This window comes from Peromyscus eremicus, chromosome 10, assembly GCF_949786415.1.
Source record: "Peromyscus eremicus chromosome 10, PerEre_H2_v1, whole genome shotgun sequence".
Taxonomy (NCBI): Eukaryota; Metazoa; Chordata; class Mammalia; order Rodentia; family Cricetidae; genus Peromyscus; species Peromyscus eremicus.
The window spans coordinates 26,965,345-26,990,095 of NC_081426.1; the positions used below are offsets into that span (position 1 = coordinate 26,965,345).

At 50.0% G+C, this 24,751-nt stretch overlaps 1 protein-coding gene across 5 annotated transcripts in view; it reads left to right on the forward strand.

Moving 5' to 3' along the window:
* Sfi1 (SFI1 centrin binding protein) overlaps positions 1-24,751 on the forward strand; it is a 61,434-nt gene that overhangs the window by 31,791 nt on the left and 4,892 nt on the right. For 4 of the 5 annotated variants that reach the window (XR_009381828.1, XM_059275649.1, XM_059275652.1 and 1 more), the window contains exons 10-24: positions 2,671-2,832; positions 4,933-5,003; positions 6,055-6,147; positions 8,296-8,393; positions 10,512-10,578; positions 15,114-15,244; positions 16,015-16,096; positions 16,336-16,514; positions 17,019-17,094; positions 17,559-17,654; positions 18,021-18,097; positions 19,717-19,819; positions 21,423-21,519; positions 23,290-23,450; positions 23,889-23,963. Coding sequence is in view for 4 of the 5 variants with exons in the window: in XM_059275649.1 (XP_059131632.1) it covers positions 2,671-2,832; positions 4,933-5,003; positions 6,055-6,147; positions 8,296-8,393; positions 10,512-10,578; positions 15,114-15,244; positions 16,015-16,096; positions 16,336-16,514; positions 17,019-17,094; positions 17,559-17,654; positions 18,021-18,097; positions 19,717-19,819; positions 21,423-21,519; positions 23,290-23,450; positions 23,889-23,963 (1,568 nt within the window). In the remaining variant the exon portion in view is untranslated. The remainder of the gene's footprint in view (positions 1-2,670; positions 2,833-4,932; positions 5,004-6,054; positions 6,148-8,295; positions 8,394-10,511; positions 10,579-15,113; positions 15,245-16,014; positions 16,097-16,335; positions 16,515-17,018; positions 17,095-17,558; positions 17,655-18,020; positions 18,098-19,716; positions 19,820-21,422; positions 21,520-23,289; positions 23,451-23,888; positions 23,964-24,751) is intronic. The other variant, XM_059275653.1, reaches the window with a different exon arrangement.

Genomic DNA, 24,751 nt, shown 5'->3' on the forward strand with positions numbered 1-24,751 from the left:
CTACTTCATATGGTGAAGAGGATGAGAAGGCCACCTTTCGGCAAAAGAGGCCCCAGGCCTCTGAAAGGCAAAGCCCAGAATTATATAGGAGAACTGGTGCTTCAGAGAAGAGTTCCTGGCTTAACCAGTGATGAGGCTCCCCAAATAGTCCCAATTCAGCCCAGAGCCAGCCACCCCGAGTGTCAGCCCAGCCCTAATGAACTTGGCTGCTGTGCTGATGTCCCTAGAAATGGCGCTGAGTGAGAGTGAGATGGGAGACTGCTGAGCCGAGCAAGGCTCCTGTTCATCAGTGTGTCCGGTTGAAGAGCACTTCAGCTAGAGATTCACTTCATAGTTGAGTTCAGGAGCGGGCGGAGGTGAACTCGAGCAGGCCTGTATTCAGGAGTGAGGGACTGGGGCAGAAGAGCTCTCAAAGCAAAGATGACACAGACGGGTTTGTATGTGGTTTGGGTTTCTGAGACAGGATATTGCCGTGTAGTCCTGATGGGACTTACTGTATAGTCCTCACTGCCCTTGAGCCCACAGAGACTCGTCTGCTTCTGCATTCTGAGTGCTGGGATTGAAGGTGTGCACACCATGCCCGCTGTCACATGGTACCTTTACTTAGCCATTTCCTGTTGATAGGTACTCGCCCTGGACCTGCTTGCCCCGTCTATCCTTTCTCCTGCCTTGCTATTGGCTGTTCAGCTCTTTATTAGACCAATCAGATATTTTAGACAGGCAAAATAACACAGCTTCACAGAGTTAAACAAATGCAACATAAAAGAATGCAACACATCTTTCTATCATTAAACAAATATTCTACAGCATAAACAAATGTAACACATCTTTAACTGATATTCTGTGTACAGTGGCCTAGGACTGCTGACCACAGCTCTCTATGGTGGGAAGAGTTGGGTTCTCAGGATCTGAAGCCACAGCTCCCACAAGGCCCTGACCTCAGGCCGTTACTGGCTCTGCCACCGTGTTTCTGATTCTAGACAAGGAGCTCTGTTCCTTCTCCATACATCATGGCCTCAGGAAACATCTTGGATCAGCCCAGCCCTCAATACATACTTGGATTATTTGAATTTGTCCTCCCTTAGGCAAATGCATAGAATTTGTGATACTGAAATCTTTTTGGGTGTTGTTAAGTGAAAAGGAAAGAAAAAAAAGAACATATCACAGATTCTGTGGAAAGTTTGGCACTTTGGGATTCTCACAGATGCTCTCACTGTGGTTAGTTTCTCAAAAAGTGTTATAGTTAATAACCCCTAGTGTTGAGGACTAGATCGGCCCAAGGCTTTCCCTTCTAAAATCAGGAAGGCACTTGGCATAAGACCTGCTTATGCAAGATCTCCTGACCACAGCGGTCCTATCTTCTTTGTCTTCTCATCTCCTGGCTCCTCCTCCTTAGCACCCTGTCACTGAGAACAGCCTGCTGGTCTAGGTCACCCTAGGAGCATGATCAGTGATGCTTTTTGTAAGCACGCTTATCAAGTTTACACAGAAGCAAATCAAACTCTGGACCAGACTGCAGGTTAGGCTCTCAGACTCTTGTCCAAGTGAATCCCGTTTACCTCCTAGGCTACCAGCGTTGGCTTGGCAGTGTTCCCTGTCTGTTGGAGTACAGTGGTGGTGGACCAACTCTACAGTTGCCCAAGGCTGGCAAGCAAAGGCTTTTAGGCTGTTTAGCACGATGATCTTTAATCACATGCCTCAGCCAACTTTGGAGGTCTCAGTTTCCCAGCCATCAGCTGATTAATGTTGGAAAGCTGTCTATCTGGCAGCTAGGGTCAGCATGCCTGAAAGTTCACAAGGTCCTTTGCCAGCATGATCACGTGATCACTGGAGTGCTGTGGTGTGTACTTGGAGACTGGTCCTATCCAGGAACCCTCCAAGTAGAGCAAAAATCAGTGTCTTTGAAAGTGTCCGTTATCATTCTTGCATATCAGCAGCTAACTAGAAGCCTCAGCCCTTGGGGAGAATATATTTTGTTGCGTGTTCTTCTCTTATTGGTTGGTTTCTGTTGCTGTGATTAAACTCTGACCAAACCAGCTTGGTAAAAGAAAGGGTTTATTTGGCATATAGTTTACAGCCTATATTATTGAGGGAAGTCAAGGCAGGAACCTGGAAGCTGTAACTAAGCAGAGACCATGGAGGAGTGCTGCTTACTGGCCTGCCTCCTTCCTGCTGTCTTACTCAGTTACCTGTCTTATAAGGCCCAGGCCCACCTGCTCAGGGATGGCACTGCTCACAATGAACTGGCCCTCCTGTATCAACCAGTTGCTAGTTAAAAAACAAAACACCAGTGGCCTCACAGACATGCCACAGTCCAATTTGATGGAGACAGTCAACCAGTTCCCTCTTCCCAGATATGTGAAGTTGGCAACCATTTATCCATCACACATCAACCCTAAACACACAGACCTTTTTTCTTGGAGAAAAAAGTAATTCTAGAGGTCCAATGACCTTCTAGTGTCTAGACAACTCTTTTGTGTTGTGGTGTTTGGCGTTGGACTGAAGGAGCCTCACATGCTCACATGATAAAGCACATACTTTCTCACTGAGTTACACTGTCCACCTAAAACCTTTAGTAAGGATTCTCCGTGGGAGTGCTCTTGGGTCCAGTCTCCGAGTCCTCTCCCTGCTGAGGGGGAGCAGTACCCGAGAGTTATTTCTTGCTTGCAGAGATGGCCGCACAGTTCCACCGTGTCACTGTGCTCCAGATACGTTTCTGTGACTGGCAGTGGGCCTGGGAGTGGAGGCAGAGCTTGTCTGCCCACCAGGCCTTGGTGGAGAAGCTGGCCAAGAAGATGGCCATGCGGAGGGCCTTTGCACACTGGAAGCACTGTATCCTTTGTACTATCCTGTTCAGCACCCCCCACACCAGCCAACCCCCACCAGGATGTCCACAGTGTAAGGATCTGGATACCTCAGATACCCATCCTTACATTTGTCCATGCAAGTCTTGATTCATGTTGAATCCAGCTTAAGTTCTTGTATTTGGGGTCTTGGGTAGGTTTCTGATAAACATTATGACCAACAGCAACTTGGAGAGGAAAGCCTTTGTCTCACCTGACAGCTTACACTCCATCATGAAGAGAAGTTGGGCTAGGAACTCAAGGCAGGAACTGAAGCAGAGGATCGATGCTCACTGGTTTGCTCTCCAAGGCTTGCTCAGCCTGCTCCCCCACCCCACCCCCCACCCCCCGCCCAAGACAGGGTTTCTCTGTGTAGTTTTTGTGCTTGTCCTGGATCACGCTCTGTAGACCAGGCTGGCCTCGAACTCACAGAGATCCACCTGGCTCCGCCTGCCGAGTGCTGGGATTAAAGGCCTGTGCCACCACCGCCTTGCCTCAGCCTGCTTCTTAAACAACCTAGAACCATCTGCCCAGTGTTGGCACTACTCACAGTGGACTGGGCCCTGCCACATTAGTCATTAGTCAAGAATGTGCCCCATGGACTTGATACAGGCCAATCTGATGGAGGCACTTTCTCAGTTGAGTCCCTTTTCCCCAAATGATTCTGGCTGGGTCAGACTTACAGAAAATCTAACCAGCACCTGAGCGAAACCAAAGACTCACAGGGCTCCTTGTCCAGTGGGAAAACAAATAAGAAAACTGGTCTTGACAGTGTGGTGTGATAGAGCTCCTAAAGGCTTATACCAGAACCATGCCCGTGTGCCCAGCACTCAGAAAGACCTTAAATGTAAGACCAGGGCTGGAGAAATGGCTCAGAGATTAAGAGCACTGCTTGCTCTTCCAAAGGTCCTGAGTTCAATTCCCAGCAACCACATGGTGGCTCACAACCATCTATAATGAGATCTGGTGCCCTCTTCTGTATACATAATAAATAAATAAATCTTTAAAAAAAAAATAAAAAAAAAATAAATGTAAGACCAGCCTGACTACCAGTCCAGACCCTATCTCAGACTTACTTGTTTTTGTTTTTTAAAGTAAAAGGTGCCCAGTGGTAGTGTCTCATGCCTTCAATCCCAGCACTCTGGAGGCAGAGGCAGGCGGATCTCTGAGTTGGAGGCCAGCTTGGTCTACAGAATGAGTTCTAGGACAGCCAGGGTTACACAGAAAGACCCTGTCTCATGGTGAATGTGGCTCATGGGAGGTCAGCATGGTCTGGGGACCTCTCATAGAGCCCTATGTGCCACACTCAGGGATTTGCTCCTTATCTTGATGGCACGAGGGCTTCAGGAGTTTTCATAAGCATCAATGCACTTGAATTTGTGCTTTAGAAAAGACGTTTTAGGGCCAGTGAGATAGCCTGCTGCCAAACCTCATGACCTGAGTTTGCGCCTTAGAGCCCCCTTGGTAGAAGGAAGGAGTAGACTCCTGCACGTTGTCCTCTGGCCTTCACCATGGCACATGCATGCATACAAACGCAGATGTATGTAATTTGAAATTTTTTTAAATGGAAGATGGTCCTAGATTAGAGGAGAGAGACTTGCCCAGAGAGACCTGCTGTGTGAGGAGTCGTGTGAGGGACAAATCAGATGATTGGACAGAAGAGAAGCAGGCCGTGAGAGAAGGTTCGGGAGCAGAGCACATGGGTTGTTAGCTGAGTACATGAGGATTGTGAGAGGAGAAAAGGTCTGAAGAGAACTGAGGCTCCCATCCCAATCATCTGACTGGACCATGATGCCAATCAAGTCCACTTGCCAGTGATGATTCCAAATGCTTATTGAGCTCGGGGGCAGGTTAGCTCAGACTCTGCCTTTCATCAAGTGGGCATTGAGAGGATAGAGGCACAACATGGCTCTTTGATAGAACTCCCCTGTACTTCCCTGGATCACCAGGAGACAGAGGTGCTCATCAGCCTGCCTGGCAGGCCTGTTATGCTGAGAGCCATGCCCTTTAGGTGGCTCACAGGAAGTATACATATTGTGTTGGGCCAGAAGCCTTGTTAGACTGGAGGCCTTAACGGAATTCTTGGCAGACATGCTTCTACAGGCAGAAGAGGCTGCCCAGCATGCAGCAGCAGAACACCACCACCATCGCTACCTCCTGGTAAGAGGACCAGGGTCCAGGGCAGCCATGGAGGCTCAGGACTCCTGCCCCATACTAGCCCTGAGTGCAGCCAGCTCTTGAGTTAGCTATAGTCTGTGTTCGAATCTTGAAACTGAGAGAGTAATGGGTGGAGTCGGGGATGTGGAGTTGTAAAGGGACCTCAGAGGGGTCTGATCCTGGGGTTTTTACAATTAGCCTCTTTTGAGTGGCAGAGACCTAATGTGTAACACAGACAGAAGTCTTGATCCTAAGCCTGAATCAAGGTCTGCAGAGTTGGTTCCAGTTCTGTGGGCTGCCCCCACCTCAGGAGCTGGCCTTCAGAGACTTTAGGAGCCTCTGGTGTTCCAGAGAACACAGTATGGAAATCCCCAACCCAGTCCAACCTCTACACTCTGGTGCTTTGCTTCGGTAAGATGTATGACAGAATTGGGGATGTGGTCCCAAGGATTCTGTCATAGTGTCTTTCTGTTGCTGTGATAAAATATCCAGTAAAAGCAACTCAGAGATGAACAGAATTCATTTAAACACACAATTGAAGGTACAGTTTGTCGAGGCAGCAAGAGCTCGAAACAACTGGTTACATTACTCAGCTCCCCTGCTCTACATCCTGGGTCCCAGCCAGAAGTGAAGTGGGTCTTCACACTCAAGTTAATTCAGTGAAACAATCCCCAGTAGGCAGGACAAGAGGCCTGATTGCAGAGAGTCCTAGATTCTGTCAAGGTGACAATAAGTACCAACCATCATCACAGATTCATCCTAGTTTATTCTGGCAAGCCACATTCATAATTATGCAAATGAACATACACATTAACTCTTAGGTGGCTCCCAAGTCTGGGACTAAAGGCATGGGTCACGGGGAATCAGTCTCCTGTTCAGAGTCGAGGGCGTGTTGCTGAGAGCTGGGTAGGTTCGGTTCTATTAGGTGCAAGGTAGAGAAGCTCCAGCGAGATGGAGCGACCCTGAACGAACCTGGCCTCCGATGCTGCTTTCCTCGTTCACGCGGCTACAGACGCCGATGCTTCTAATAACCCTGTGTTGTTTCTGTGGACAGCGTTCTTGCTTTCGGGCCTTCAAAGACAATGTGGCCCAGGCCCGTCTCTGGCGAATAAGAAGGAACCTTGCTCACCAGCTTCGTGACACCACGGTGAGAGTTGTCCCCCATGTCCCCAGACAGGGTCTTGCTGTGTGGTTAGCTCAGACGGACCTTGAATTCACAGTCCTAGAGTTGTATGTGTGTACTACTGTGCATGGCACTTTATTAGATTTTAGACTCCAAAATAATAATGCCAATTTTCTTTGTTAATCTGCACCTGCTAATAGAAAAAAATTGTTTTATCCTTTTTTAGAGCTCCCCACTCACCTACCCCACTCCAGTCTGCTAAGAAAATTAGTACTTGGCTCAGATGATAATGTGCTTTTCACCCTGACTAGGGCACCCTAGGTAATAGAAACCCTGCTGAGTCCTGTGTTTATTTACCAAGGGCGATGGCTCTCTTCATTGGTTTGTTTTTGAGTATAGGTTTCTTTTTTCTTTTTTCTTTTTTTCTTTAAATCATTAAGCACACAGTAAAATAGAAAGAATTAGTATAATGATCTATATACTGCCTAGACTCAACATTCATTAATATTTGCTTCAAAATTTCTCCCAAAAAATTTCCAAAGTAAGTTATAAACACTTAAATACTTCAGTATGCATCAACCCCAAACAAGCAGTTTTCTATATACCACAGATCTTTATAATCCCTAACAAAATTAACAGCAGTATTCTACCGCCATCTAGGTCATTTTCAGATTTTCACAATTGCCCCTCAAAATGTCTTTTCAAATTAGGATTCGATTGGGGCTCGTGTGGCACACTTTGTTGTTACTGCTTTGTGTGTCTGAGGCCAGTCTTTCTGTGTACTGTCTCCATTTCCCCCCACCTCCTTAACAGGACCCACTGCTGTGCTCCGATGGTGGTGTCTCCTCAGCACCTAACCTAGAGCAGCATCCTCCTGAGCCATACTCTGAGCTTTCTGATTTAAGTCTCGGATTCTCTGGAGCTAGAGTTTCAGGCTGTTGTGAGCCACCTGAAGTCGGTGCTGGGAACCAAACTCTGGTCTTGTAGAAAAATCAGCAAGTGCACTTAACTGCTGAGTCGTCTCTCTAGTCCCCAGTTTTTTTATTTTTTTATTTTTTGGTTTTTTCAAGACAGGGTTTCTCTGTGTAGTTTTGGTGCCTGTCCTGGATCTTGCTTTTTAGACCAGGCTGGACTTGAATTCACAGAGATCCACCTGGCTCTGCTTCCCAAGTGTTGGGATTAAAGGTGTGCACCACCACCGCCCGGCATGACAAGTGTCTTTACCCACTTCAACATCTTGCTGGGCCAAAATTTTATTATCTTGATAGCAAGTTCTAGGCCAGCCAGAGCTTCACTGACTCTTCCCAAAACACTGCCAGATTTGCACTGTAGCCATGAAACACCAGGTCCACTGTTCTTCCCTCCAGCTGTTGGCAGCTGCTTCCTGTCTCTATCAATTCGATGTTTTGGAGACTTCATAGGAGAATCACAACTATTTGTTCTTTTGTGACTAGCTTATTTCACTTAGCACAATGTATCCCTTTTTCTTGACAATGACATTAGCTCTTTGAAGAGGTCAGGCCAGTTGTTTTTATTATGATCCTAATTTTCAATACGTCTGTTGTTTGTTTGTTTATTTGAGACAGGGTTTCTCTGTGTAGTCCTGGCTGTCCTGGAACTCACTGTAGACCAGGCTGGCCTTGAACTCAGAGATCTACCTGCCTCTGGAATTGAAAGTGTGCGCCACCAGTGCCTGGCTCATTATTTTTTATATCATTAATTTTCCTTTATTCTGTGTAGTTCTTATAAACTAGACAGTAGATCCAGAGAAATTAAACACTTTGTCAGCAACTTCCTAGGTGCCAGTATATAAAGAGTTTTAATTTCTAAAATGACTTTGAAAAATGCTATTGTCTGCTGAGTGGGACAGTAGAATGCCTGTAGTCGTAGCCCTTAGGAGATGGCGGCAAGGGGACCATGAGTTTAAGCCTGGACTGCATAGTGAGACCATCTCAAAGAAAATGTCTTCTGTAGTACCCAGACTTTCTGTTTTCATGTGGCTGTCTGTCTACCAGAAGCACCTTTTCTGCTGGCCCAGCGTATGGCTCCCTAGGCCCGTGCTGTGAGTGGGCTGCTCCCGAGTGAGGCAGAGCCCTGTGGGGTCAGGGATTCACTAAGGCCTCCTCCCACTTCTCACTCTGGGACTCTTGTTTTCTGCCTGTCATTCTGTAGCTGCTTCGCAGGTTCTGGAACCTCTGGCAGTCTCGAATTGAGCAGAGGGAGGAGAGGGTTCAGCCTCCCTCACTGCATGCAGCCTGGAGCCACTACAGGTAGGAGCTCGACTGATTCAGCCTCGGACTCTCTAGGGACGCCTGGTGAGTTTGACGTAGTGTTTTCCAGGAGCAAGTGACAACTCTGGCCTGAGTCAGTTTCTCAGACTCAGAAAGGCCTTTCTGCCAGGTGTGGACCATACCCTTAATCTTTTTTTTTTTTTTTTTTTTTTTTTGGTTTTTCGAGACAGGGTTTCTCTGTGTAGCTTTGCGCCTTTCCTGGAACTCACTTGGTAGCCAGGCTGGCCTCGAACTCACAGAGATCCGCCTGGCTCTGCCTCCCGAGTGCTGGGATTAAAGGCGTGAGCCACCACCGCCCGGCCATACCCTTAATCTTAGTACTCGGGAAGCAGAGGCAAGTGGATCTCTCTGAGTTCAAGACCAGCCTGGTCTACATATCGAGTTCTAGGATAGCCAGGGCTGCACAGTGAGACCTGTGCATCTCTCTGCTTGCATTTTCTCTTGTGCACCCATCATAATCACACTTATCTGACACACTTGCACAGAACTGTCACCTGGATAAAACACAGAAAACAAACAAGCAAGCAAACAAACAAAACACCAAAGGGCCTTATCCTGGTGAAGGGCCCACTGTAAAGTAATGACTCGTGAGTGTGGTTTGCTTTGGGCAGTTCACACAGAGGTGGGATGATACAGGTCACACTGGATCCTGTCCATTACCAGTGTGCCTGTCTGATCACTGCCCCGCCCCCATTCTGCAGGCCTTTTGGTGCTCGTCCATTGTGGCTGGCCATGTAGCTCAGTGCAAAGTGCTTGCTTAGCATAGACAAGGCGAGTTTGAACCCCTGCACTGCAGCAAAAGATTTTTAAAAAGACCCTGTGAATTTTTACGGTTAAACGTCATGCTAGGACGCTGTTTGGGGCTGGGTCTTCCTGGAAATAGGGAAGGTTCTCGATTGTTTAGAGCAAGCCATCCTGTTACAGACATCTCTTTATTTGCTTATTTTGGTTTTTCAAGACCGGGTTTCTCTGTGTAGCCCTGGCTGTCCTGGAACACCCTCTGTAGACCAGACTGGACTCGAACTCAGAGATCCACCTGCCTCTGCCTCTCGAGTGCTGGGATTAAAGGAATGTGCTGCCACTGCCCGGAAAATACATTTATTTTTAAGTAAATATCTATGAAGAAAAAATTTAAATATATAGAAAGAAAGTGAAAAAAGAAAATAAACGTTGCTAAATTCTGTCTTGACTCCTTTTTCTTCCTCGCCTCCCAATGTCATCAGGGTAACTCGCAGTTACTGGTCAAGTTGGGGAGCTTTTTATTATTTATTTACTTACTGTCCTAGGGATCCAGCCTAGTGCTTTTCACGTGGTAAGCAGACGTTCTACCACAGAACTATGTCCCCAGCTCCAGAGCATAGTTTCAATGAGTCAGTAAGAATCCTAATTGGGGCTGGAGAGGTGACTCAGTATTAAAGAGCACTGGCTGCTTTTCCAGAGGACCCAGGTTCAGTTCCCAGAATGCACATACATGATGGCTCACAACCATCTGTAACTCCAGTTCCAGGGGACCCAGTGCTTTCTATGGGCACCAGATAACGTGGTGTACATACATACATACATGCAGGCAAACACTTACACACATAAAATTAAAAAAGACTCAGAGTTGTCAAGATGTGTTATCATTCTAAATCCTGCTTTACAAAGCCAAGCATGTTATAATCACACTCAGTGTTACTACATGCCGTGACTCCAGGAAGTTAGGGTGCCCGGGAGTTTCCTATCCTAAGTCCTAGACACCCTGTGCTTGGCGCGCTAACTAGGTTCCCAGTGAGTTGCCAGGGTTGCAGTGTAGCTCAGCAACAGGCACTTGCCTGGCACAGCCGAAGCCCTGCACAGATTCAGCCAAGCAGACCCCAAGAAAGTGCTGGAAGTTTCAAGCCAGCCAAAGCCCAGGATCAGGAGACAATAGCTGCATGTTAGTAAGTTCTTCACTTTCCTCTCTCCAAGGATGAAAGCAGTAAGCCCCCGGGGTGCTCTGAACCCTCAGGAAGTGACCGAACCCAGAAGCAGCTGCCCTGAGAACAGTACAGTCTTAGAGCTTGACACCTGACAGTGCCAGCACACAGTTTGTGGGTTTTGTGTGTTTTGTTCCAGGATGACAGTCCTCCGCAAGTGTGTCGGGGTGTGGTTACAGTATGTGCACCAGAGAAGACGTCTGCAGGTACAGAGCACACCGGAGCAGGCCGCTCCCTGCTGCTAGTGGGTTCGCTGGCTCTGGGAGGAGGCTTGGGAAGGGCATGTGCCGGGAGACCTGGTTCTGCTTGGGGGACACTGTACTTGGAGGGACTGTAAAGACATGGAGGTGTTTCCTCCAGCCCTCACTGGTGGTGGAGTTTAAACAGCTCCCATTCCTTCGTTGCTGGAAGGAAGACACAGGTGCTGTGGGGAAGGCTCTTCCCTACCCTTCAGGTGTCCACTCACAGCCATTTGTTTTCTGAACTGTCCGGCACCCGCCTGTCTCATTCCCCAAAGTGCTGGGGTTATGGAGGGTGCCGCCCTGCCTGGCCCCCACGAAAGAGATGCCTGCTGCACACCAGCTTTGCCTTAGGCCCTGTTCCTGTACTAAGGGTATAGAATTCCTGCTCCCTCAGCCTTCAGCCAGGGTGTCTGGAATGCTAAATGAAGACTTTTAAATAAAAGGGTGTGTGTGTGGGGGGGGGGGGAGGGCATGTGTGGCATTTACAGGTGACCACAAGGCCAGAAGATCCCTTAGATCCCTTAGAGTAACAAGCCATTTTAAGCTGCTTGATGTGAGTACCAAGAACCAAGCGTCAAAGGGCAGGAATCATCTCTTTAGCCCCTAGATGGAAGATACTGATCCAGATTGACCCTAATAGGGATGTTGTTCATCTGATGATGTTGTCACGGAGAGTGCCCGTGCTCGGCCATCCTTGGCTGTGAGGAAGAGGATGACACGGACTAAACTCCCTCAGTTGTTTTCCTGCGTCAACGCCCCGCCCCCCCATCATCATCGGCTGCCACAGCCGGACTGACCCACCTGGGCCGCTTTCTCAGTTGTGGGGTGAATGGGAATTGGGAGCTCAGTGCACAGACGCTTCTTAGCCCATCTCTGTCTCCATAGCTGCCCCCTGGCATTCCTGAATGTTCTGTGGGCTTCTGCCCTTTGCTGTACCTGTAGTCCTCTGCAGCCCACCACCCCGTCAGCCGAGGTGCTCCCTCACATCCATGCTGTACCTGTAGTCCTCTGCAGCCCACCGCCCCGTCAGCCGAGGTGCTCCCTCACACCCACGCTGTACCTGTAGTCCTCTGCAGCCCACCACCCCGTCAGCCGGGGTGCTCCCTCACACCCGGGGTGCTCCCTCACACCCGGGGTGCTCCCTCACACCCGGGCTCTCTCTCTGCCTGTGTAATTAATCAGAACGTTAACACAGCTGTGTGCTGACCCTTCTTTCCCGTTAGCCTGCAGCAGCTGCTGCTGGTTTCTTTGTTGTTCTTTCTGAGACAGGGTTTCTCTCCGTATCCCTGGCTGTCCTGGAACTCACTGCGAAGACCAGGCTGGCCTTGGACTTACAGAGATCCTCCTGCCTCTGCTTTCTGAGTGTAGGGTTTAAAGGAGTGCAATCACACGTGGCTAGCCTGTAGCTTCTTAGGGGTATGGCCTGCCTGTCTTAGCCCAACACAGTGCTCACCAGTGAGTGCTGATTCTTTGCATGGATGACCTGTCTTTGCCATCAGAATGCTTCGGGGGTCATCTGGAAGCTGGGTGTGGTGACACACACTTGTAATGCCAGCACCCTGGAGGCAGAGGTACAGATTGCTGCCAAGTTCAACAAGGCCACTTTGAATAGTGAGGTTCAGACCAACTCAGGCTGTGTTGTGAGACAACCTTAAAAAAAGGAGCCTGGTGTGCTGGTTCATACTCCCATCCTAGCACTTGGGCGGTAGAGACAGAAGGGTCAGAAGTTCAAGGTCATCCTCAGATGACCAGCCTGGGCTACAAACAACAGCAACAAACAAAGATGTAATTTGAAAAAGAGAGCTTACTTGCCTGTAATTCTAGCACTAGTGAGTTTGAGACCATCCTAGGCTACATCCTGTCTCAAGAAAACAAACCAAAAAGAGAAGAGTCTCCATGATGGCCAGGATGGTGCAGGGGAAAGGTGCAGGGGGATGGTGCAGCAGGATGGTGCAGGGGAAAGGTGCAGCAGGATGGTGCAGGGGGATGAAGGTGCAGCGGAATGGTGCAGGGGGATGAAGGTGCAGGGGGATGAAGGTGCAGGGGAATGAAGGTGTAGCGGGATGGTGCAGGGGGAAGGTGCAGGGGGATGGTGCAGGGGGGTGGTGCAGTGGGATGCTTCTGGAGGAGGAGCAGGTCAAAGAGCAGCAGGAGCACACCCTGGCCCTACTCTGTAAAAGCCTTTTACTAAAAACACCTGTCACTGTAGCTATAACAGGAGCACAGTTCTTTCTGTTTTAGGGAAACACGAGATTTTTCATTGTGAGTTTCCTTTAAAAAGTAATGTAAGCCAGGTGGTCATAGCACACACATTTAATCCCAGCAGTTGGGAGGCAGAGGCAGGTGGATCTCAGTGAGTTTGAGGTTATCCTGGTCTACAGAGTGAGTTCCAGGACAGCTAGGGCTATTACACAGAGAAACCCTGTCTCAAAAAACCAAAAAAAAAAAAAAAACCAAAAAAAAAAAAAAAAAAAAAAAGGTAGTATGACTGGGCATGGTGGCACACATCTTTAATCCCAGAACTTGGGAGGCAGAGGCAGGTAGATCTCTGAGTTCAAGGCCAGCCTGGTCGAGAGGGAGAGCTCCTGGACAGCCAGGGCTACAAACACACACACACACGCACACACACACACACACACATACACACATACACACACACACACACACATACACACACACACACACACATACACACACACATGCACACACACACATGCACACACAAAGTACTACAGCCACTTATGGTGCCTGCTTGTAATTCCAGCACTCCGGAGACCGAGGGGGGAGGAGGAGTTTTTGCTGGTCTGAGCTCTATATATAGTGAGTTTTGGGTTAGCCTGGAATACTCAGCAAAACCATGTTTTTAAAAAAAACTAAGCATGAGGGTACATGCCTTTAGTCCCAGCCAGGACAGCCAGGACTACATAGAGAGACCCTGTCTCAAAAAACAAACTAGCAAGCAAGCAAAAGTAACATACAGATGCGGGCTGGAGAGATAGCTCAGCAGTTAAGAGCGCTGCCTGCTCTTCCAGAGGACCTGAGTTCAATTCCCAGCACCCACATGACAGCTCATAACTGCCTGTAACTCTAGTTCCAGGAAATCTGACACCTTCATGCAGGTGAAACAGGAATGCACATGAAATAAAAATAAATAATTTTTAAAGTAACATAGAAAATGATAAAATATTTATTTGTTGCTGAATTGGGAAGATAAGTTTATGAATATTCATTAAACTTTTTAAGAATCCTTTTTAAAAAAATTTATTTATGTGTGTGTGCATGTATATGCACATGAGTGCAGTGCCTACAGAGGCCAGAAGAGGGTGTTGGATCCTCTGGAACTGGAGTTATAGACAGTTGTGAGCCACCATAAGGGTTCTGGGAACTGAATCTGGGTCCTCTGTGGGAACAACAAATGCTGTTAACCACTGAACTATCCCTCCAGCCCCTACACTCATTTTTTAAAAAACATTTTAAAGTATGTGTATGTTCGTTTCTGCATGTATGTGCACATGAGTGTAGTGTCTGTGTAGGCCAGAAGAAGGTGTCAGATGTCTCGGACCTGGAATTACAGGGATTGTGAGCTGCCTGACCAGGAGGCTGGAACCTGAACCTGGGCCTCGGGAAGAGCAACATGTGCTCTTAACTGCTGAGCTCTTCTCTAGCCTCAAAATTTCTTCTTCTTCTTTTAAAATGTTGTTTATTAAATGTATATGGGTGTTTTATCTGCATGTTTGTCTGTGTGCCACATGTGTGCCTAGTGCCCACAGAGGCCAGAAGAAGGCATAGTATCTGATGGGACTCGATATAAACAAGTGTGAACCATCAGGTGGGTGCTGGGAATCAAACCTGGGTGTTTTAACTGCTGAGCCCTTTCCAGCCCTTCGTTTATTGGAGACAGGTTCTCACTGTACAGCCATGCCTGGCCTGGATTCAACTGTGTAGACCAGACTGGCCTGTACTCACTATGTAGACTAGGCTGGTCTGGAAACTCAACAGAGATCCACCTGCTTCTGCCCCTAGAGTTCTGGGATTAAAGGTGTGTGCACTATACCCAGCTTCATTTAGATAAACACACATACACATATGTATACTTCTTAGTCTAAGTGTATATGACTACCTAGATTTGTATCTAGAAAGATACACAACATGCAATTAAAGATACAGATACTTTTCATGTTTCATATTGCTTTTGGTTGTTTGTTTTTGAGACAGGGTTTCTCTGTGCAATCTTGGCTGTCCTGGAGGGGGCTACATAGATCAGGTTGGCCTCGAACTCACAGAGATCCACATGCCTCTGTGTCCTGAGTGCTGGGATTAAAGGCGTGCGCCACCACGCCTGGCTCATGGTACATTTTTCATCTAGCAAATTGGCAAAGATCAAACATAACATTTTCCTTCAGTTCTTACTTGTATGAGAAGAAATCTTATCTCAAGAGTGACTCTGAACACCCATTTGAAAACAGTAAGTCACAAAGGCCGTTTGCTGTTTGTTGTAGTTCCTGCAGGCCAGAGCAGACAGTCATTTCCAGCAGAGAGCACTGCCAGCTGCCTTCCGTGTGTGGTACAGCCTCTGGAGATGGCATCAGCAGGGGCGAGTCCTCTACACAAGAGCAGTGCGTTTTCACAGGTGTGTTGTGCACTCAGTCTGTCTGTCTGGGACAGACGGCCCTGATCTGACCCTGCCAGCTGTAGGCCTTGGCTTTGCTTTACTGCTTCCCCGCTCCCAGCCCCGGTTCCTCTGGGTTTCAGTAAGGAGGGGCTTTTGATCTCGAGTAGCAGGACAAATCAGCCAGTGCTTCCCCTGGGAAGACTGTCGTCCATCTTTATTGCAAGTGCTTTCCAAACAGCTCGTGTTTTGTGCCTCTGCCCTTCTTACACGAGCCCTCTGAGTTTCCTGTTAGTGTTGTGAGGAGAGCCTTGGTGGAGCCTCCCATCATTCCGTTTCCCTGAAACACTGCGCCCCTATTGTGTAAGGTACAGTCTTTTGAAGTTTTCCAACAGTGGTTCTCAACATGTGGGTCAGGGCCCACTCGGGTTCAAACAACCCTTCCACAGGGGTGGCCCAAGACCATCGGAAAACAGACATTTACATTATGATTCCTAACAATAGCAAAACTACAGTTATGGAATAACATTGACAATCATTTTATGGTTGGGGGTCCCCACAACCTGAGGAACTGTATTAAAGGATGGCAGCGTTAGGAAGGTGAGAACCACGGCTTTAGAACCAGTCCTGCAGAGTTAAAAAGGTCCAGGAGCTGAGTGGTATCTCTTTAGCTCCCAGGGAGCCAGACTTGCTCAGAGTCTTTTCACCCACCAGCCTCTCTTAGAACTCTGTTTGTCTTTCGTTGTAAATGTTTGACTTTTAGTCAGTTTCTCTCATTTGCTTGTGTTTAGGGAGACATTAGAGAAGCAGGTATTTGCTATCTGGCGGCAGAAGATGTTTCACCATCGAGAAACCCGCTTGGCCGAGAGAATGGTGTGTAGCTCTCCTTGTGTGGGTTCTTGGGGGGAGGATCTGTTGTAAGCACTGGTCCTGGGCTGCTCTTCAGGAAGTTGCCCCAACTCCAGTCCACCCTGCCAGGCTCCTGCCTGGGGCTGCTGAGCCGGGGAGGGTCTGGACCTTGATGCTGGCTGGTTTCACAGGCAGCTGCTGGGGGAGCGTTCCTTTAGCCTCTGATCTGCTCTCCTGGACTGTTTCCTCCCACCCTGCCTCAGGCTATACTGCAGGCAGAGCAGCAGCTTCTGCGGAGGTCCTGGTTCATGTGGCGGCAGCAGGCAGCAGCCTGTCACCGAGAGCGGGAGTGGCACACCATGGCCTGTGCCCACCGGCACACCAGGCTGCTCAGGAAGGCTTTCTGCACCTGGAGGGAAAGAGCCCAAGGATTTAGGACTGAGTGAGCAGCGTTCTCCTCCAGCCCCCGACCCCACCCCCCAGCGTTGGCAGCAGCTTCAGGTGCCCACCCATAGTGCTGTGTCCCAGAAATTCAGCCTGAAGCAGGGTCAGCACCCTGGGATCCATCATTGCGCTCACACGCTCAGAAGCTATACCCTGCTTCCTGCCTGGGGTCGTGTAAAGTGACCGGTCAGTGGTGCACAGAAACGAAAGAGCCCATTTTCAGGTGACTGACCAGTGGCTAGTGGGCAGGCTGTGGCCGTTTTTACCTGACCACGAGGCGACAGTGGGGAGCGCTTGCCGCCCATGTGTCTAAGGCAGAGATGTCCAGCCTTGAAGCCTTGAGGTTGCAAAATTTTGAATCTCTGTGGCCTTTCCTGGGAGAAGCCCAGATCTTTAGACAGCTCTTCCCTCCCAGAGCTCAGTGAGGGAGAGGACCAGGCTGCAAAGGGAGTCCCGAGGCCCCTTGTGCTCTGGACCCTGCTGAGCCTCTGTTTCCCCACAGGAGGATGGGCAGGGCACAGGCTGCACACTTCCACTCAGCACGGCTCCTGCGTTGGGCCTGGAGCATGTGGAGGGAGGTAAGGCTGCGGCGTGGGCACAGCTTGAGTGTGGCGTTTGGACAGGTGGGGCCGTCTGTCTGCATGACTCAGCAGAAAGATGGGCTCCTCCTCAGTACCTCTGGTCAAAGGCAGCAGTGAGGGATTGGCTCAAGGTTCCTTGTCCTTTGTGTCTGGCTGCTCTTATCTGAACTTACTGTAAAGATCCTGGTCTGCTGAGGATGTAATGTTGAAGCCAGCCCCTGTCCAGCATTTCCTGTTGGGTACTTGCTCGTTTGAGACCCACCGACCCCCAGGAGGTCTGAATTTATAGATGAGACTGAGGCGCAATTAGAGTAGTCACCTTAGGTGAGCTCACAAAATGTAAAATAGAGACAATGTAGCAATGAGCCAATCCCTCCGCCCCCCCCCCCCGCATCCCCGGCCCCCCCCCCGCCCGGCCGCCCGGCCCCGGGCCCACAGTACCCACTCTTTCCTGTGCCCAGTGCCTGGCCCTGAGGACGGAAGAGCAGGAAAAGCTGAGGCGTGCGGCTCTTCACAGTCGGCACACCCTGCTTCACAGGGCTCTGCAAATGTGGCTGGTAGGAGCCAGCTCTTTCTTCCAGGTCTCCTTGCTTTGGGGTGGGGAGGTTTTTGGAGGTGTTCTTTGTTCATGTACCCTCCCAGAGGGATCTGGCAAGGCTCAAACAGTGGGTACCCCAAAAAGTGCTTCCGGGGGTACCAGCCTTCCTGGAAAGCTAGTTTCTGTGTAAGAGTCCAGGAGCTGGGCCTTGTGGGACCTTACAGTGGGAATGGGTACTGGCCTTGGAATTGGGGGCTTTCAGCCTCTCCCCACTCTTTGAGCTCTGGGCATGGTAGCCACTGTGGTGAATGCACCTCTCAGGCTGACTTGTACAGAGAGAAGTGTGGGCCCAAGGGTGGTCTCCCATCCTTCTCATCTCCCACAGGTTTACCAGGACAGAGTGAGGAGCGTTCTACAGGAGGTGGCAGCCAGGGAGAGACAGCACAACAGGCAGTTGCTGTGGTGAGTCTGAGTGCCTGAGGTACTGGGCTGAGGGAACAGACTCCTGAGTCAGATGTGGCTGAGTGGGGGCAGTTTTGCCTCAGGTCATGCAGATAACCGGCCTCAGTGCCTAGTAGTGCTCAGGTGTGGAGTTCTGGCTTACCTCAGCCTGTCCTGATCCCCTACCATGTGCAGGGGAACCTTGGAAGGCAGCTCTCACTGAGACACCTCACCAGAGGCCCACACTGACCCCGCTCGTCCTGTTCCTCCCTGCTTCACACCTAACGTTTTATACCTGTGGAGGCATTATTTCATCTCCTCCTGACTGCAGTCTGCAGTCTGGGTCACCTCTCAGACAGTCCCTTCCCCGCTGCCCCTCTAGAGTCATCCCCCATAGAGGTGTGATTCCCAGATCTCGGGGACCCCCAAAGACCACCATGAAGACCTAATCCCATATGTACAAGCAAAGAGCCTTTATATCAAGGCCAGGTGGTGAGAGCGGAGTCCTGAGCCCAGGCGGGGTAGGGTTTTTTTTTTTGTTTTTTTGTTTTTTTTTGGTTTTTCGAGACAGGGTTTCTCTGTGTAGCTTTGCGCCTTTCCTGGGACTCACTTGGTAGCCCAGGCTGGCCTCAAACTCACAGAGATCCACCTGGCTCTGCCTCCTGAGTGCTGGGATTAAAGGCGTGCGCCACCACCGCCTGGCTCGGGGTAGGGTTTTTATCATAGCAGAGGTTGGGGTGAGAGGATTTCCAGGGTTCAGGACCCTGATTGGCTGACATTTGTCTCAGGGTGTCTTGGTGAAAGGGAAGTAGGTGTGTGCTAGGCTCAGGGACATCTGGCAAGCTTATCTAGTCTTATTTAACAGTTGGAATGTTTGGGGTGTCAGGTACTTCCCCTTAGATGCTGGCCCATCCCTGGGTGTCAGCTTATGGCTTTTCCTGGATCCGGGTGTTGCTTGCTAGTAAGCCTGTCATAGCAGCTATGTCTGGGCCTCTAAGCCTGTCATGGCAGCTGTGTGGTCAAGCTGTTTGGGGGCCCCTCCCACAAGAGGACCATCTGTACCTCTTACCACTGAAGGGTACTCAAGGCCCATTTCCATTCCTCCTAATCCAAGTTCTGAACTCACTCTTTTCCAGTTGGACGACCCTGTGCCCTTTCCCTCTGTATTTGTTCAGCACATGCTGTCCTGGCTGAGTGTAGGCCATGGACCTTGTGGACTTTAAACACTGTCTCCTCTGAAGTCCCACAGTGCATCATCCAGTCCCTCAGATAGACCAGAATGAGAAGCAGGCCTCCGGCAAGTAAGAGTTGCCGGAGTTTATGTGCCTCTTATCTCCTTGTGAATCACCCGAATTGTTACCATCTGGTTATAGCTGTGTTCTCTTTATCACATAACTCCTGAAGACTCAGTGATGGCCTGGTGTACTGCTGGCCTCCTGGTCCCACCTAGTACCTGGCACAGAGCAGACACTGAGCGTCTGTTGCTGGGTGTAGACAAGAGCGTGAGCCTGAGGGACAGGGGAACAGGTGCTTTGAGGCAGAGTCCTTACTGAGGAGTTGAGAGAAGTAAGGTGATTCACAGAAGCCTCCCAGACCTCCAGACTGGGGTCACTGCCCTCACCTGGCCCATGTCTTTGCAGGTGGGCATTACGTCGTTGGAGGAAAAACACCATGGCCCGTTTGGATATGACCAAAAAAGCCTCCCAAGCAAGAGCCCACTACAACAGGACTCTGTGCTCCAAGGTGAGATACAAACTGGTCACCAGGAAGCTTGGGGATCACATTCCAGCCAGCATGTGGCATTGGCACTTAATAAGGAACTCCTAGAGTGGGTAACCATCTTGCACACATGCATGTCTGTAGGCATTTTTGTTGTACTGGATTAGGAATCACTGTTCTTTAAAATGAAAATGGTGTCAAAGAGAAAGCAAACTAGTTCTTGCCAGAACCAGCATTTCCCACCCATGTGCAACACTAAACTTGGATAAAGCCTGGAAACCACGAGATTCTGCGTCCTTGTTGGGAGAGTGCCAGATCTTACTCACTGGCTCATAGATTGAATGGCTCTGGAGGCTTGCTAGAAAGCATGGAGCATCTCAAGGAGTGCTTGGTCATCCATCGTTTGAAATGACCCCAAACCACCTCGTTTCCTTGGCTGGGATGGATGTATGGGAATACCCTTCAGGTCCCATGCTATGGAGAGCATGGTGTGGGGACATAATACACAGAAACAGTAGCAGAGGCAGGCCCTGGGTCATGGCTGTGCTGAGGAAAGCAGGTTCCTGGGAGCTCTTGAGTGGCATAGGTCTGCCTGCTGGTGACCATGTAGTTCCCTAGGGAGGCAGTAGCTGCACTTGGTGGAGGCTGACCTCTTCTCAGAACTGCTCGAGACAGCCTGGGTGGCCCCTGCTTTGGGAGAAAATGATCAGATCTGGTTGGGTTTAGTGCTCCAAAGAGAGAGGCCACTCACCTGGGAATGGGGAATCATGATTACGAAGGAGGCACCATGCTTCATCTGGCTCCCTGACTTGTTTAAATGTGTTGAGTGGTGCTGGGGAGAGGGTGCCATGCTTAAAAGTACATGCTGTTCAAACACAAGGACCTGAGTTCAAATCCCAAGCTCCTCAATAAAAGTTGAGTATGACTGTGTGTGTCTGTAGCCCCTGTCCTGGAGTTGGAGTAAAAATCAGAGAATCCTGAGAACTTAGTGTCTGGACAGTCTAGCCAAAGTAGGGAGCTTCAGCCCAGAGACCCTGTCTTAGGGGAATGAGACAAAGTATGTGGAAGAAGACATTGGATTTGTGGGCCCTCTGCACCCACACACATGTACATAAACATACATATGTACAACACCCCTCCACACACACAGGGTTTTGGGTTTTGTTTTGAGAAGAGTCTCACTATGTCGTCCTGGCTGGCCTAGAACTCACTGTGTAGACCAAGCAGGCCTCAAACTCACAGAGATCCACTTGTCTTTGCTTCCCAAGTTCTGGGGTTAAAGGTGTACACTAGCATGCCCCCACTCACAAAGGGTTTTGTTACTGGCTTCCAGTGTAAGAAAGAATTAAAATAATGTATGACAAATGATAACAGGATTATAATGTATGTAACAACTTCACTTGTGGCACAGTACAAAGTTTAAATCTTCCTGATAGGAAAGTCTGAGTGTCTGAGGTGTCAGGCTTCCTGAGAGGGACCTGAAGCCCCGACCCAGGCCTGTGTGGCTGGCTGTGAGAGCCAAATGTTAACTCTTCAGTCTTACCTCACGAGGACCCACCAATGGTCACAGTGTGTCCTTGACCTCAGAACATGAAATGATCACCTCTCTTTCCCTGCCTGTCCATAGGTCCTGGTGCAGTGGAGGGAGGTTACATCAGTGCAGATATATTACCGAGAAAAGGAGGCAGCTGCCCTCAGGGAGGCCCGGAAAGCACTGAGCAGGGGTAAGAGAGGCCTCTGGGAACAAACAGTCCGGGAAGAGTTTGAACACGGGGCTTCCCAAGGTTCCATGTGCTCCATGGGTTCCGTCTGTGCATGCTGGTTCCCTGACATTCCCATGACTAGGAGGCATGTCCCTTTGTGTCCTTCTTGTGTAGCTCACATTTGGCCACTCACATTGTTGGTAGCTTCCGATATTACTAGGAGACAGTCACACAGCAAACTCCCTGATCATCTGGTTCTTAGAATCTTTTCTCCTCCTCTTCCCAAATGTTCCAGTGTAGCACGAATCCTAATTGGTCTCATTAAAAACTCAGAGCCCTGGCCGGGCGGTGTTAGTGCACACCTTAAATCCCAGCACTCGGGAGGCAGAGGCAGGCGGAGCTCTGTGAGTTCAAGGCCAGCCTGGTCTACAAATCGAGTTCCAGGAGAGTCACAAATCTATACAGAGAAACCCTGTCTCGAAAAAACAAAACAACAACAACAAAAGCAAAACAAAAAAACCTCAGAGCCAGATATCAGGGTAAATGCTAAAAGATCAGAGACAAAGGAACAAGCCACAGCTACCTCTCACTTCAGTAATTCCTCAGCCAAAAAGACTGAGCTCCTGTCTCCTCCCGCCTTATATTCCTCTCTCTGCCCAGCCATATCACTTCATCTCTCCACCTCCCTAGTGCTGGCATTAAAGGCGTGTGCCTCCCAAGCACTGGGAGCAAAGGCACAAAATCCCAAGTGCTGGAATAAAGGTGTGTGCCACCACTGCCTGACCTCTGTGGCTAACTAGTGGCTTAGCTCTGCCCTTTGATTTTCAGGCAAGCTTTATTTGTTAGAGCACACACAAAATTTCACCACATTCCAGAGTCTTAGGTATGGGAGTGTTTTGTAGATGTATCAGTTGGGACTGGGCTCCATACTCTACATTTTGCTTGGTTATGTTTATGTTTTCTGTAATGATCTCCATCTATCGCAAGAAGTTTCCTTGATGAGGGGTTCTGAGACCCTTTACTTTTTAAGGCAAAAAACAAAACAAAACAAAACAAAAAACCAAAAAAACAAACCAGGCCAAAAGTCGCATCACCTGGAGTCTGACTTCGGAGGGTGCCCTCTACTTCCGTAGGTTTTTCGTCTGTGAAATGAGGCTGTAGTACTTTTGTGTTATGTTGTTATACTTAGGGATGGTATAGTTGTAGCTAGGGAGATAGGTACACTTAAAACAGTATCCAAGACATGGTAAAGTGGCTGGTCTCCAGCTCATGACTGCTGCCTTCTCTGACTGAATGGGTCCAGAAGTACCTCCTGTATCAGGCATCCCCAGGCCCCAGGACGAGGTCTACACAGTGGGCCCAGAGAGTCAACACTGCCAGAAGATGGTTTTATCACGGTTCTGGTCATATCTCAGGCTCACTTGACTTCACTCTCTGAGCTTTATTTCCCTCTCTGAGCTTGGGCTCCAGTAGGAAGCTCCCTTTTGGGACTGTGGGTCTCCTTCCGCATAGCTGCCAGCCTTGGTGTGGCTCTGTGGTGGGGCTCCGAAGTCACACCTTCAGTGACTGCACAGGTGTGCCACTTCTGGGACAGCACTTGGGGATGCAGCAGCAAAAAGTTTTGGTCCAGTTCCCAGAGTGCAGAGATGACCTGACCTGGCTTTACCCAGTGGCCATGGATCCTGTGGATGTCACCTCACATAATATCTCCACCGTCTAGCCCTTCCCTGCTACAAAGTCCCCTAGGAATGAAAATCCTGTACCGTTATCAGTGGTTTCCGTCTGCTTCAGGTCGTCTCCGTAACTGCTTTCGGCACTGGCGGTTCTGCAGCCAGAGGGCGGCCCAGCAGAGAGTCCGGCTGCAGCGGGCGGCCCAGCATCACCGCCAGCAGCTGCTGCTGGAAGGGATGGCTGGCTGGAAGGCATACCATCTGCAGTGTGTCAGGAAAAAGGTGAGGCGGCTAGCAGCAGCTTTGCGAGCTCTGCATGAGTCGGGGGTGTCTGGACCACGGGCCCGTGTCCTGGGGAGGGGTCTCCAGACAAAACTCTAGGCGGCTAGAATGCATGCCTGTGCTTTAGGATTCTGTGGAACAAGGCTGCAGGGGCCATTCTGGGCAATTCCTGAAGGTAGGAATGGCCATCCTGAGAATCAAGTCTGTGCCAGGAAGTGGCGGCTTAGAAGAGAAATCTGGTTTCCCTGACCCCTGGCTTTTCAGATCTGGGGAAACTATGGAGCCCTTCGGACCCGACACCTGTCTAGGAGCCTTTGGCATCCTGAACAGCTCTTGGTAGGAGGCTGTCTACTCGGGTGGAGCCTCACCATGCAGCTGCCCCAGTGGCTGGGGCTAGAGAACGTAGAGTCTGACTCCTGTGCGTTTGCTCTCTCCCAGCTTCTGCAGAGGCAGGGTGCCCAACTCTTGGCACAGAGACTCAGTCGGGCCTGCTTCTGCCAGTGGAGGAAGCAGGTAGGAGGAACTGGCAACACTTCTTTCCTACGGGCTCAGAGACTTCAGCCCTCTCAGCCCCACATCTAGTTCCGTCTTTAATGCTGTCTGTCCGAGGCTCCCCCCCCATCAGCTTCATCCACACCCCATCTGTTGAAGACCGGTCTCTTCCATTCAGTTTTTCTTACAGTGTCATCTTAAACACACTGGAATAATACCCCAAAATTAATTTGAAATGAATTTTAAGTCTTTGTTGAGGTCTTGATTAAAAAAAAAAAAACAACCCAGACGGTCACACGCATTCTGCTCAGCAACACTCTTGCCCTAGGCTGGAGAGCCTCCCAGCTCTGCTCCCGGCCCCATAGCAGTCCTCTGTGCTCCCGGCCCCATGGCAGTCCTCCGTGAACCCGGCCCCATGGCAGTCCTCCGTGAACCCGGCCCCATGGCAGTCCTCCGTGAACCCGGCCCCATGGCAGTCCTCCGTGAACCCGGCCCCATGGCAGTCCTCTGTGCTCCCGGCCCCATGGCAGTCCTCTGTGCTCCCGGCCCCATGGCAGTCCTCCGTGCTCCCGGCCCCATGGCAGTCCTCCGTGCTCCCGGCCCCATGGCAGTCCTCCGTGAACCCGGCCCCATGGCAGTCCTCTGTGAACCCGGCCCCATGGCAGTCCTCCGTGCTCCCGGCCCCATGGCAGTCCTCCGTGCTCCCGGCCCCATGGCAGTCCTCCGTGCTCCCGGCCCCATGGCAGTCCTCTGTGCTCCCGGCCCCATGGCAGTCCTCTGTGCTCCCGGCCCCATGGCAGTCCTCTGTG